Raw genomic sequence first — 10,846 nt, forward strand, 5'->3', positions numbered from 1 at the left:
TAACACCCTTCCTTATACAATGGACTGATGAGCGGCCATATTTGGTAGGTAATTAATACGACAATTGTGGCCGTTTTATGACTCCATGGTTCAAGTTGTTTCGGTTGCGTCAATTTGTCTCTTTAGGGTTGCGTTGGCAAAGACACTCGAGATCAGATTTGCTGCTTTGCATCAAGGGTAACTTTAACCTATATGGCTCCAAAATAATGAAGACAGAGACACCTTTAAAGAGTCTTGCACCATGCTGATCCTGACCTACGGCTAACATTTCCAAATGACTGACTCGAGTCACCTTTGCTCAAACAAACACAAACCTACCCCCATAAATGGAATGGTACAGTCCATCTCTAAGGGAAAGGATTTCATACCAGGGATTCCAGACATACCGGACATCCCAGAATGCATTGCAGTCATTGGTGCTGATGATCTTAGGTTGCCCCTCTAGTGCCGTCGTCTTCTGACTTGAATCTTTTCGGTTCTTTACGGTGCTACGATCCGTCAGGCCTTTACCTTCGTGAGGAACCCTCCCAGTAATTCTCCTTCTTCAGTCCAGTACTTTTGAAAAGAAACTTCGCAAAAATGGTATGTTTCACAATCAACTGTATTAAAAGTTGTTTCAATTTTCTAGAGGGGCGAAGCGCTGCTTGGGAAATCCTCTTTTGATCTTGTCTATTAATACTTTGCTTGCATTTTTCCATTTTATCGTATTTTGCATACTTTTCTACAAACCCTGTGCTTTAATTGTAGTCTATTGAGAGACAGCTTCCAGAATCATGTACATCCAAACAGCTTTGTTATACATTGCAATCCTTGTCATTAGTAAAGTTCTTCGAACATCTCATTTCAGGTACATCAATACCGGTGTGCCTTTTTGTAAAATCACCCCTGCGTTAACCACACCGGAGAAGTGGGCGGTTGTTGCATCAACGGGCAGTATCCTAATAAGACGATTGATGGCTTTTTGTTTGTGATGAGATGAGCAACAATTTTTATGAAAATCTACATAGAATTAAGAGTGGATCTTTTAGACGTTTCGTTATTGTCTATATAAAAGTTTAATTTACTTTCAATACTCCATTTTATTATTACAGGCACGGGAACCGGGAAAGTTCAACGAGGATCAAATGGAAGGTATGTCACAAAGTCTTTGAAAAATATTCATCATTGCTTTAGTCGTGCTTGAGTCAGAAAAAGACCGATGGACACCTAAACAGGAGTCATGCAATTATTTTATGTATCAGCCTGCACCTTTTTGGATGAAACGAAACTTAAAAGTATTGACGAAAGAAAATTCGTTGTCCAATGTCTAACCAGACATTCCGCTGGTGGGGTGAACTAAAACCTGGATTGAGATTTATAATACATGTACGAGGTATCTCCATTGTGATGTTACCATAGATGCTGGAATTCGTATTGATGTACGACTACAAATTAATTGCAATGTAAGCCTTTGAGAAAGACTCTGCTAGGGTTGAAACGTCAACTTCTTTTGCGATTAAACAACAAGGTGAAGAAATAGTTTTCTTCAACTTTCATCAACTGAACTCATCAACTCCGTTTATGATGGTGATTCTGTTAAAATGTCAAATTTGTTTAAAATGTTACTGGTAATTAATTTTGTGTCACAACGTTCGATCATTAGACGTGACAAATTAACCGAAACTAGCTTTTATGCGACCCGCTTTTATGTAAACACATGTACACATTATAGACCTAGCTATAATTTAATGCGGTCGGACTTGTCCGTCGTATGTACACATTAACTGTCCAAATAATAGTGCAGTGTGCCATCCTGTCAATATTGTTAAAGACATTATTTTTTTGCACAAAATAATAGAGTTTGTGGGGCAAATTTTCCTTTGGGTGAGTTTGACGGGGTATCCAAGTAATACGTTGTTTTTTCTGTAATGAATAGTGATATTACGTATAAACCTATTGATGCACGCACCACTTTAAGCAAACTATGCAATTTCGGCACCTTGAAAGCCCTTCTATTTGCCGATGTGTGACCTCTCAAGTGCTTATTATTACCCCCAATTGAAAAAGATTAAGTTTACAGAGGAGGGCAGACACCAAATCAGATTATATTGTCCAAAGAGATGTAAAGAACCCCTTTTGGGGATGGGTTGATAACGACAGCGATTGATGCACTGACCAAAAAAGTCTTACTGTGTTGGAGCATGTTCCTTTCCCCATAGTTGGAGTGAAATTACTTCAAGATAAATTTACCCGAATGTGTTTGTGGTATCGAAAAACTACACCCTGCCCATTGCTTGTTACTTTTCAGAATTATTAATTTAAAAAAAAAATTACGAAAATGTCCTTTAAAAGCTGCCAATTGTATATGATAATTGATTTTTGATTTTTCCAAATCACATTATGCCATAATTATTGTTGAAGTATTCTCGGTTGTGAAACGTTGAAGGTCGCCCATAATTGTGCATATCTTTTTAACCAATCTCAGTTCCAATTAGTTTCCACGCCCAACATAAAGTTTGCATAAGCAATGTAATTAATTTGTAAACATCTGAGATGCAAGGTCGAATCTTTTTGTCTTACCAAAATGCTTATTATTTTATTATAACCTATTTGTTATTAAGACGAATCCATCATTATTGGTCAGTAAATTCCATGGGCGCCTGAGCTTCAGACGTGACAAAGCTCTGCAGCTGGCGAGGTGGGGGTTCATGCATACGATAAGGGGCGTGTTTTAGACGTGGTCTCATAACAAATTGGTGGATCATGTTTTGAAAGAGTGCAGCAAGTTGATGTCAAACCTTTCTATTAAGTTATGGTTTTCATAAGCGTTGAAGTTGATGGAGAATGGATGTAGTCATGATTTTTTAGCTCAGATTTGCAGACAATCATGCTGCGTTTCAAAACTGACTCTAAACTTCTGATGTTTGGTAGCCTATTTTTCAGAAAATGATTTCTGAAACTGTTGAGATGAATTTCATGGACTAAATGAACATCTGCCTATTTCCAAAGCTTGATGTGTATAAGTGTTGGTTGTAACTGTAAACCTAGCAAACTTTCTTTGTAGTTGTTTTTCTCTCGATGTTCAAACTGGACACATCCCTTCCAAAATGATTTCAAGTTCGCTTATGTTCTTTAGACATTGATACAATTTATTATGATCGTGCTATGCTAAAACTGTCACTGATTGAATCTTTAAAATCAAAGTTGATTCATGTGGAGTTATCCATCATCGTTCTAGACGCACTTTTTTTACTTGAAATCTTCCACATGACCTGTCACTTTATTTTCATCATTGCAAACCTGAAATGGCGATCCTTGGCTCCTAAGAGCGCCTGTTTGAACGAACGAACGAAGACAGCTGAGAAATCAAACTGAGTAATTCCTGAATTCTCTTAACATAATCAGATTAGTGAAACCCCAGTTCTTTCGAAGCACTCACTTTGCCTTAAGATATTTTTAGAGGTTCAAATGCTACACAATTTACACATAAATTAATTCCTCTCGAAATTATTTCATAAATCAAAACAATGAGATGTTTTGGTTTATTATCCCATTTTGTTCTACAGGATTTATACATGATGTGAAAATGAAGCCATTGTTTTGCGAGTATACCTTGGTCATAATTCTTGTCATTCACACCATCAAACATGATTTCGACAGAATTTCAAACGGAAAATAATGTATGTTCTTGGTGTATACGGTTTAAAACAGTGAGTTGCAAATTGCCTCCTAAATTAATTATTCCCGAAGACATTTAAAAACAAATGGTTCAACTGTAGACAAGTTGATGAAGGTTGAATTTAATAACCTATATTATAAAAATAATATGTATTTCAAACGGAAAATATTTTCATGGTGTATACTTATTTATAATCAGTGAGTTGCAGATTGCCTACGAATAAAAATATTCATAAAGACAGGGAGGTCTTCCTAACAAAATAAACTCATCCACATAGACAAGTTTAGTAAGATCGGATTTCAATAACCTACATCATTAAACCATGGAGAATTTCTACCTCATGTACATGTTCATGCCTTAATGAATCGGGGCACCTCGACATGCCATCTAAGATAATTCCCCGACCACAAGGCAGGGTTCCTCCTTCTAGTGAAGCCGCGTCACGAGTCTTGGTATGTGAACTCCATGTTTGGAGAGCCAATGGTACGGCTGCATCAATCACAGCTGGTTGTGCGCACCATATAAGTACATGTATACGGGGCTTATACTGGGTAGCGATGAAGTATGGGTATACGTGAGCTATAACAGCTTTACATTATGTGACATGACGGACTCTGAAATAATATTGTGTGGAATATCACAGAGGCAATCTTAAAACAATGCTTCATGTGGGATTAAAGTTATGAAACAAATAAACATGTTTAGTAATGAGAAAAAGTCGAGTGAAATGGAATTTGGAATTTTAAGAATGAAGTTTACAATTTGTAATATTGATAGAGTTGTTACCGCCGCGGCCTTTTGGTGCATTTAAAATGTTTCAGAAAGTTACTATTATCGATAAAATATTCGGCCCAACTTTTCGGTTTTAAAAAACTATAATTTTCTGCCGTTGACGTCAACATGACAAATTAATTTGACATGTCTGTTATACCTCCATGCTGCAAAAAGCGGCTGCAAAATGCGGCTACAACAGGAGCTCCTAATAATTATGAAGTAACATGAGGGATGACGTAACAGGGCTTTTCACAAATCTTTCTGAAAAGCACCGGAGAATGGTATTCAACATGATTGTATTTCAAACAATAACATTTGGTTAAAATTATGTGAACTAAATTTTCTTTTGATTGAGAACATTTTAAATGAATTTCAGCAAAGATCCCTCGTTGCCGTTTTCGTTCAAGTATGTCTTTAACAAACGATGGCCAGAGCATTAACCACATTGTTTGATTAATTAGCCATACAAAGAATAACTGATTGCATCAAACAAATTGTTAATATTTTGTCCTGAAAACAGTATGGGCGATCTTTGTTTCCAGAGTTATCAACAAAACAGACCGTTGTGTTTAATAATGGTAATGGTTTTGTTGAGAGCTTTAGGCTTCATGGGTGTCTTTATTTCAGATTAAAATATTTTGTGTATATAATTCCACCTGTTTTGTCTACTGCTCAAAGATCATCATTTTTTCTTCTTCTTTTTTTTTGTCCATCAGAGTTCAAGGAAATCTTCAACCTCTTCGACAAACAAGGAGATCACAAAATTCCCAGCACAGATGTAGGAAACGTCTGTAGGTGCATCGGTCACAACCCAACACAGGCAGAAATCAAGAAACTGATAGGAACTGCTGATGAATGTAAGACGATTTATTAGTTAACTACAGACCAATCAACACGTATTTATTTTATATTATAAATGCTGCTATGCGAAAATGCAGTCCCAGATTTTAGCGATGAATTTTCAATTTCGGTCAAAAGTTGTCTGGCCTCGCTCATCATTGCTATGAATAAGTAAAGCTCATGAAGCCTGGAAACTTCATGAGTATAGGCCTAGTTTAACGTTGTCTAGTCATGCAAAAAATTAAAAACTAAAAATATTTTGTTCGTTAGTTCGTGATTTCTGTGACGGGTTGTGTAAGAAGAAAAAGTACACATTTTTTGAGGGGCCAGGTGCTATTAATTATTATATTGCTTATGGATTGAACAATATGTTGTGTGCATCCAACGAGGGCGTAGGAGAGCAAGCAGGGCGCACGGGTATGCCTTCATACTGACCGTGTTGCTGTAGTAACCATGGTTCATTACAGATACTTAAAGGAACACGTTGCCTTGGATCGGTCGAGTTGGTCTTTGAAAAGCGTTTGTTATAGAATGCATATGATTGGAAAGATATTTTAAAAGTCGAATATAATGATCCACGCAAGTATCACTCGAAATTGCACGGTTTTCCTTTTACCTCGTCGACTAACACCGGGTCGGCCATTGACTCCCATAAATGGCCGACCGTGTTAGTTTGCAAAGTAAAAGTAAAACCGTGCAATTTAGAGGCATGTTTGTGTGGATCATTGTATTCTACTTTTAAAACATCTTGCTAACCATATGCATTTTATAACAAACGGTTACAAACGCTTTTCAAAGACCAACTCGACCTATCCAAGGCAACGTGTTCCTTTAAACAAAACAAACTTTTATTATTGTTCCAAGGGAAAAAAAAACACAGTTCAAAGCTGATTATAAACTGCAGATTTGTATTGTTCTGATCTTATTGCAGACGTACGCTTTTCATTTGAAGAGTTCCTTCCCATGTTGATAGCCGTCGCAAAAAGTAAAGACGTTGGTCAATTTGAGGATTACTTGGAAGGTTTGAAGGTGTTCGACAAGGAGGCCAATGGTCTGATTTCAGCAGCTGAGATGCGCCACGTCCTCACAGCACTCGGTAAGAAAAAATGTTCCCTTTTATCAAGACAATTTTAATTCTTTGTTTTCTGATAAGCGTTTCCGATTAGGCGAAGTTTTCCGAAATTTGATTAATGTAGTTTATGAAAGGAACTAAGAGAGCATGTCAGAGATGACTGGCTGAACCCGGGGAAGGCCTGTGTCGACCCGGGGATGCTAATCGTACGCATCCAATTAATCAAAATGGAGGCGATCTTTGTTCAGTTGTCCCGGCCCGGCATGCCGAAAACGCTGCTCCTCGGCGCAGTCCATGCCGGTGTCCTGGGAACTTCTGTCAGTATTATTGTTCCCGGTGGGCTGGAGGAGAACTACATGTATATTCATAAGAGGATGTTATAGACGGATTTGTTACACAGGGGGTAACACCGTAGGGACGTTAGGCAGAATTTCCTTTAGTCACGACTGTCTTGATTTTCTCCAATTCAAATCATTGTTACCAATTTGGGGTTGGAATTAAAACTAGTTTGGTTCCTTTTTGTTCAATAAATGTTATCGTTCATTACTGTTATAGGACGCAGGGAACATGACGTTTGTATTGTGACAAGCTGAACTAACATGCTGTATTTTGTTGTTGTTTTCCTTCAAAATCAGGTGAGAAGCTTACAGATGAGGAAATGGACGTTTTGATGGCTGGCCATGAGAATGAAAGAGGGATGATTAATTATGAAGGTAAAGTATAGAACGTCCACTGTACATGACGTTATCAAAAACCAAAACATCGACCTCATTGAGGTCCCAAAGGAATACCTATCATTGGCTGATGAAACGTGCGCGCACACACGCACACACGTTTCCATTTTAATTGACTTCAGCATTTAGGTAGCCAATGCAAAGGTTTTGTTTTGTTTTGCTTATAGAGCCATAAAGGCTCCATGAAGGCAGCAGAGCAACTCATCCATGCGTTTATCACCTCCAGACTGGATTTCTGCAACAGTCTGCTTGCTGGCCTTCCACAGAGCACGCTGCAGCGCCTTCAATCTGTTCAGAACGCTGCAGCACGTCTCTTGACTGGAAACAAATTGCATGACCACATCACTCCAATCCTTTATAATCTACATTGGCTTCCCATCAAACAACGCATCAAATTCAAAATAATCATTCTCATTTTCAAGGCACTCCAAGGTTCAGCCCCACTCTATATTCAAAACCTGTTGACTCCCCGTACTACAAGACCGGGTCTTAGATTCACCAGCAACATGCTCCTTGTTCCCCGGTCTCGTCTAGCCAGCTACGGGGACAGGGGTTTTTCCATTACAGCACCCAGGCTCTGGAATTCACTCCCTGAAAACCTCAGGAAAATCCATGACATCTCCATCTTTCAGCATCAACTTAAGACACACCTGTTCACACTTGCTTTCCCCAACACTTGATAATTTTCCCTCTTTCCATCTTGACCGGCGCCTTTGAATGGTTTTTCACCAGATTTAGCGCGCCTTTATAAATGCTGTGTTATTATTATTATTATTAGAGCCCCTCCCCGCGCTTGAAGAAGAAAAAAAGTTGCTAAATAAACTATTAGTTTAGTTTTATACGAACTTTATGAACAAGATAATTATTGGTGAAACGATTTGAAACAAATCGACAGTTTACTATTCCTAATAGATAGTTTTAGTTTTACATTATTTCCTCGCATCCATACATAAAAAGTGTTTTGAATGCACGTCACGCGAGCAAATACGTACGTGAACGTGAACGTGAACGTAAAAAAAATGGTGTCGTTCCTAGGTGACGTCACCACTTATTATTGCATGTTCACATAATTATGACGTATGCACGTACGTACCTGACGTGAAAAAAGGTTCAATATTAGGCCGTGTCCGAATTGGTGGCTACGGCTGCGGCTACGACCGTTACCAGGGGTGTTGCTAAGGACATCCTATACTTCAATGCATGACGACGCGGCGATCCAGCCGTAGCCGTAGCCGTAGCCGCCAATTCGGATACGGCCTTAGGCTAAATACTTGAGATTTTAACGACACAATTTCCTAATTTCATGCATGTTCATGTAATTGCTCGCGCACCTTATCGCGCGTCTAAACCTCGCGCCTCACAGTGACATCACTTTTCATTAATTTTGTTTTGGTTTGTGCAATTTTGCTTTGTTTATTTCGTTTGCTTATTAATATGCTTTCCTTTTCTTTTCAATTTCTCTTCCATTTTAATCCGCAGACTGGATCAAGTCTATAATGGTAACACTGGAGCAATGAAGAGTCCATTCCTTATTGTTCAGCGGTAGCATTATATGCGCAGTTGGAATCAACAACAACAACGTCATTCTCAAGAATTCTCTGGTTGACTCTTTGCAAAATGTCTTCATCTTTTTTTCACATTGTGGTTTTTCTTTTCTTTACGTAATCAATTGAATACCTTTCTCTGTTTCAAACTTTTCAGTAAACAACATCTCAAAAGCGTTCTTAAATATAGAAGTATATTTAAAACTCATTGTAGACATTTTTTAGGACAAAAAAAAACAAAACGTTAGATTGTGCAATTGTAGTGAGTAGTATATTCTATTTATGTATCTTTACAACTTTGGTATAGCTTGTGTGTGCCAAACTATGTTTTTGTTTATAACGAGTGTTTAAAGATTGTATGAATTTGGCTTAAGGTTTAAAATACACGATGGGTGTATCAAATAGTTTATACTCTTGTACATAAACTATAATTCTTTACTTGAAAAAAATAAACTCTTCGTTAGCGGGAACATGAAGAGAAAAAAATGTCAAGTTATTTTTTACCGTTGCATAATGTTAATGTACCATTTTGTAGTTTGAGGTGCAACATCTTCATGTGCATATTCAACAGGTTAATTTATATTCATAATGCCGGGTTATAATCAGCTCTGTTCATTGTGCGTATAAAATTATACTATGAGTTATTTGCATATTCATGTACTATTTCAAACTCATGTCGTTGGAATGTTTTTTGACAAACTGGGTTTAGTTTTGCGAAAGTCACTGATCAAAAACAACTTCGTCATATAGATCAACCCTGCTGAAAAAAGTCATTTCTTATAAATTCTCATGACTTTTTCACTTTGAATCAAATGTTGTGGTCATAATACATCATCGAATAAAATGGAAAGTGAGCACACAATTTTGAACCGGTTTGAAGTCAGTTATGTGCATACACAAACAGTAATTTTGTACGTTGCTGTTGTCCTTGGTTTTTGGAAGCAAAAATCATTAGGTGATGAGCATCAATTCATAAAGTCTAAACAATATTTTGGGATTAATTTGGTCTCGAATGATTTTATAAGTGACAACTCCATAAGGCGCTGTCACGTATTATGCACATGGGCTGGCACAACTCTTATAGGCTTTGGCACTGGTCGCTATTATAATTCTTGCAGATCAGGGATTATGCCTATATCGTAAAGTAAGTTAAAACAACATAAATTTCTCACAATAATGTCATTATATAACAGGGACTGGATCTTTGCTTTTAATTACCCGTTATTTTGGTCTTGTGTGGTACGCCATCAGATACAACATGCAATAAACTCTTAATTTTACATTTCACTTTTCTGTGTTGAGCTGAATGTTGACTTTATTCAATGTGTGTTTTTTCTTAACGACGCTTTTCGTTTCACGCCAGCGCCCAATTTCTTAAAGTTGCTTAATCAGAAAATTGTGCTCAAAATGTTTCTGCTAAGCAAAAATAACTAGAATACTAGTCACAAGTTGTACATGTGACATGTTCGTTTGGCTTACTCTGGTAAGCATAATTTTATTGTGCGTATTATATATAGCTGCATATGAAATTGGGCCCAGATGTTTTTCTGTTTGGATGGGGTACCCTTTTTTCCCAGGGGGTGGGGGCTGGGGGCGGGGAGACTTCTGGCAAATTATTGGAACTGCCGTTTTCGTTTAAGTTTCTATTATACGCCCTTCGGCGCTATTTATCCTGTTTACTATAATATAATGACGTACAGAATGTCGAAAACAAAATCATTTTGTCTGCGTGTAAGGAAATTTGTTTTGACGTTGAATTATCACAATAAGGGGAGGGTATAGAGTAGTTTCAAAAAAATAATGCGAACATAAATACGATATGAGAGAGAGAGAAAAAGGGGGGGGGGGAGGGGCAGAGACAGTAAGCACACACACAAAACAGAGGATAACAAATTACTTAAGTTTTTAGTTCGTCGTTTACAGATCAAACCTTCAACAATAATAATTCACACAGCCGTGTTCGAACAGATTACTAAAAAAACACACACAAAAAAAACAAACAAAAAAACCTTGTTTGGGGGTTGACTCCGTCAACAGCAATAATGCCTTTGGTCTGGTCTGACGTCTTTTTCAGCACTGTGCAGCATTTTTCTCTTCAAATATCGCGCCTCGATTGACGTCACGAACAGCGCCCTCTCGGGTCGGGGCCTACTCTTATTTGTAAATAAGATAAGAACTAATTCTTTAGAACCTTGGTTTATTCACATTCCACTCATCAAAACAC

General features: G+C 37.7%; 1 protein-coding gene across 1 annotated transcript; it reads left to right on the plus strand.

The window, feature by feature from the left end:
* The first annotated feature begins 409 nt into the window (after nucleotides 1-409).
* Nucleotides 410-9,909, plus strand: LOC117288435 (myosin light chain 3, skeletal muscle isoform-like). The gene is made up of 6 exons (XM_033769297.1): nucleotides 410-582; nucleotides 1,092-1,131; nucleotides 5,149-5,289; nucleotides 6,204-6,368; nucleotides 6,980-7,057; nucleotides 8,558-9,909. The coding sequence occupies exons 1-6, from the start codon at nucleotides 580-582 to the stop codon at nucleotides 8,593-8,595; spliced, it is 465 nt and encodes a 154-aa protein (XP_033625188.1). The 5' UTR covers nucleotides 410-579; the 3' UTR covers nucleotides 8,596-9,909.
* The last annotated feature ends 937 nt before the right edge of the window (nucleotides 9,910-10,846 follow it).

Source organism: Asterias rubens, chromosome 3 (assembly GCF_902459465.1).
Source record: "Asterias rubens chromosome 3, eAstRub1.3, whole genome shotgun sequence".
Lineage (NCBI taxonomy): Eukaryota > Metazoa > Echinodermata > Asteroidea > Forcipulatida > Asteriidae > Asterias > Asterias rubens.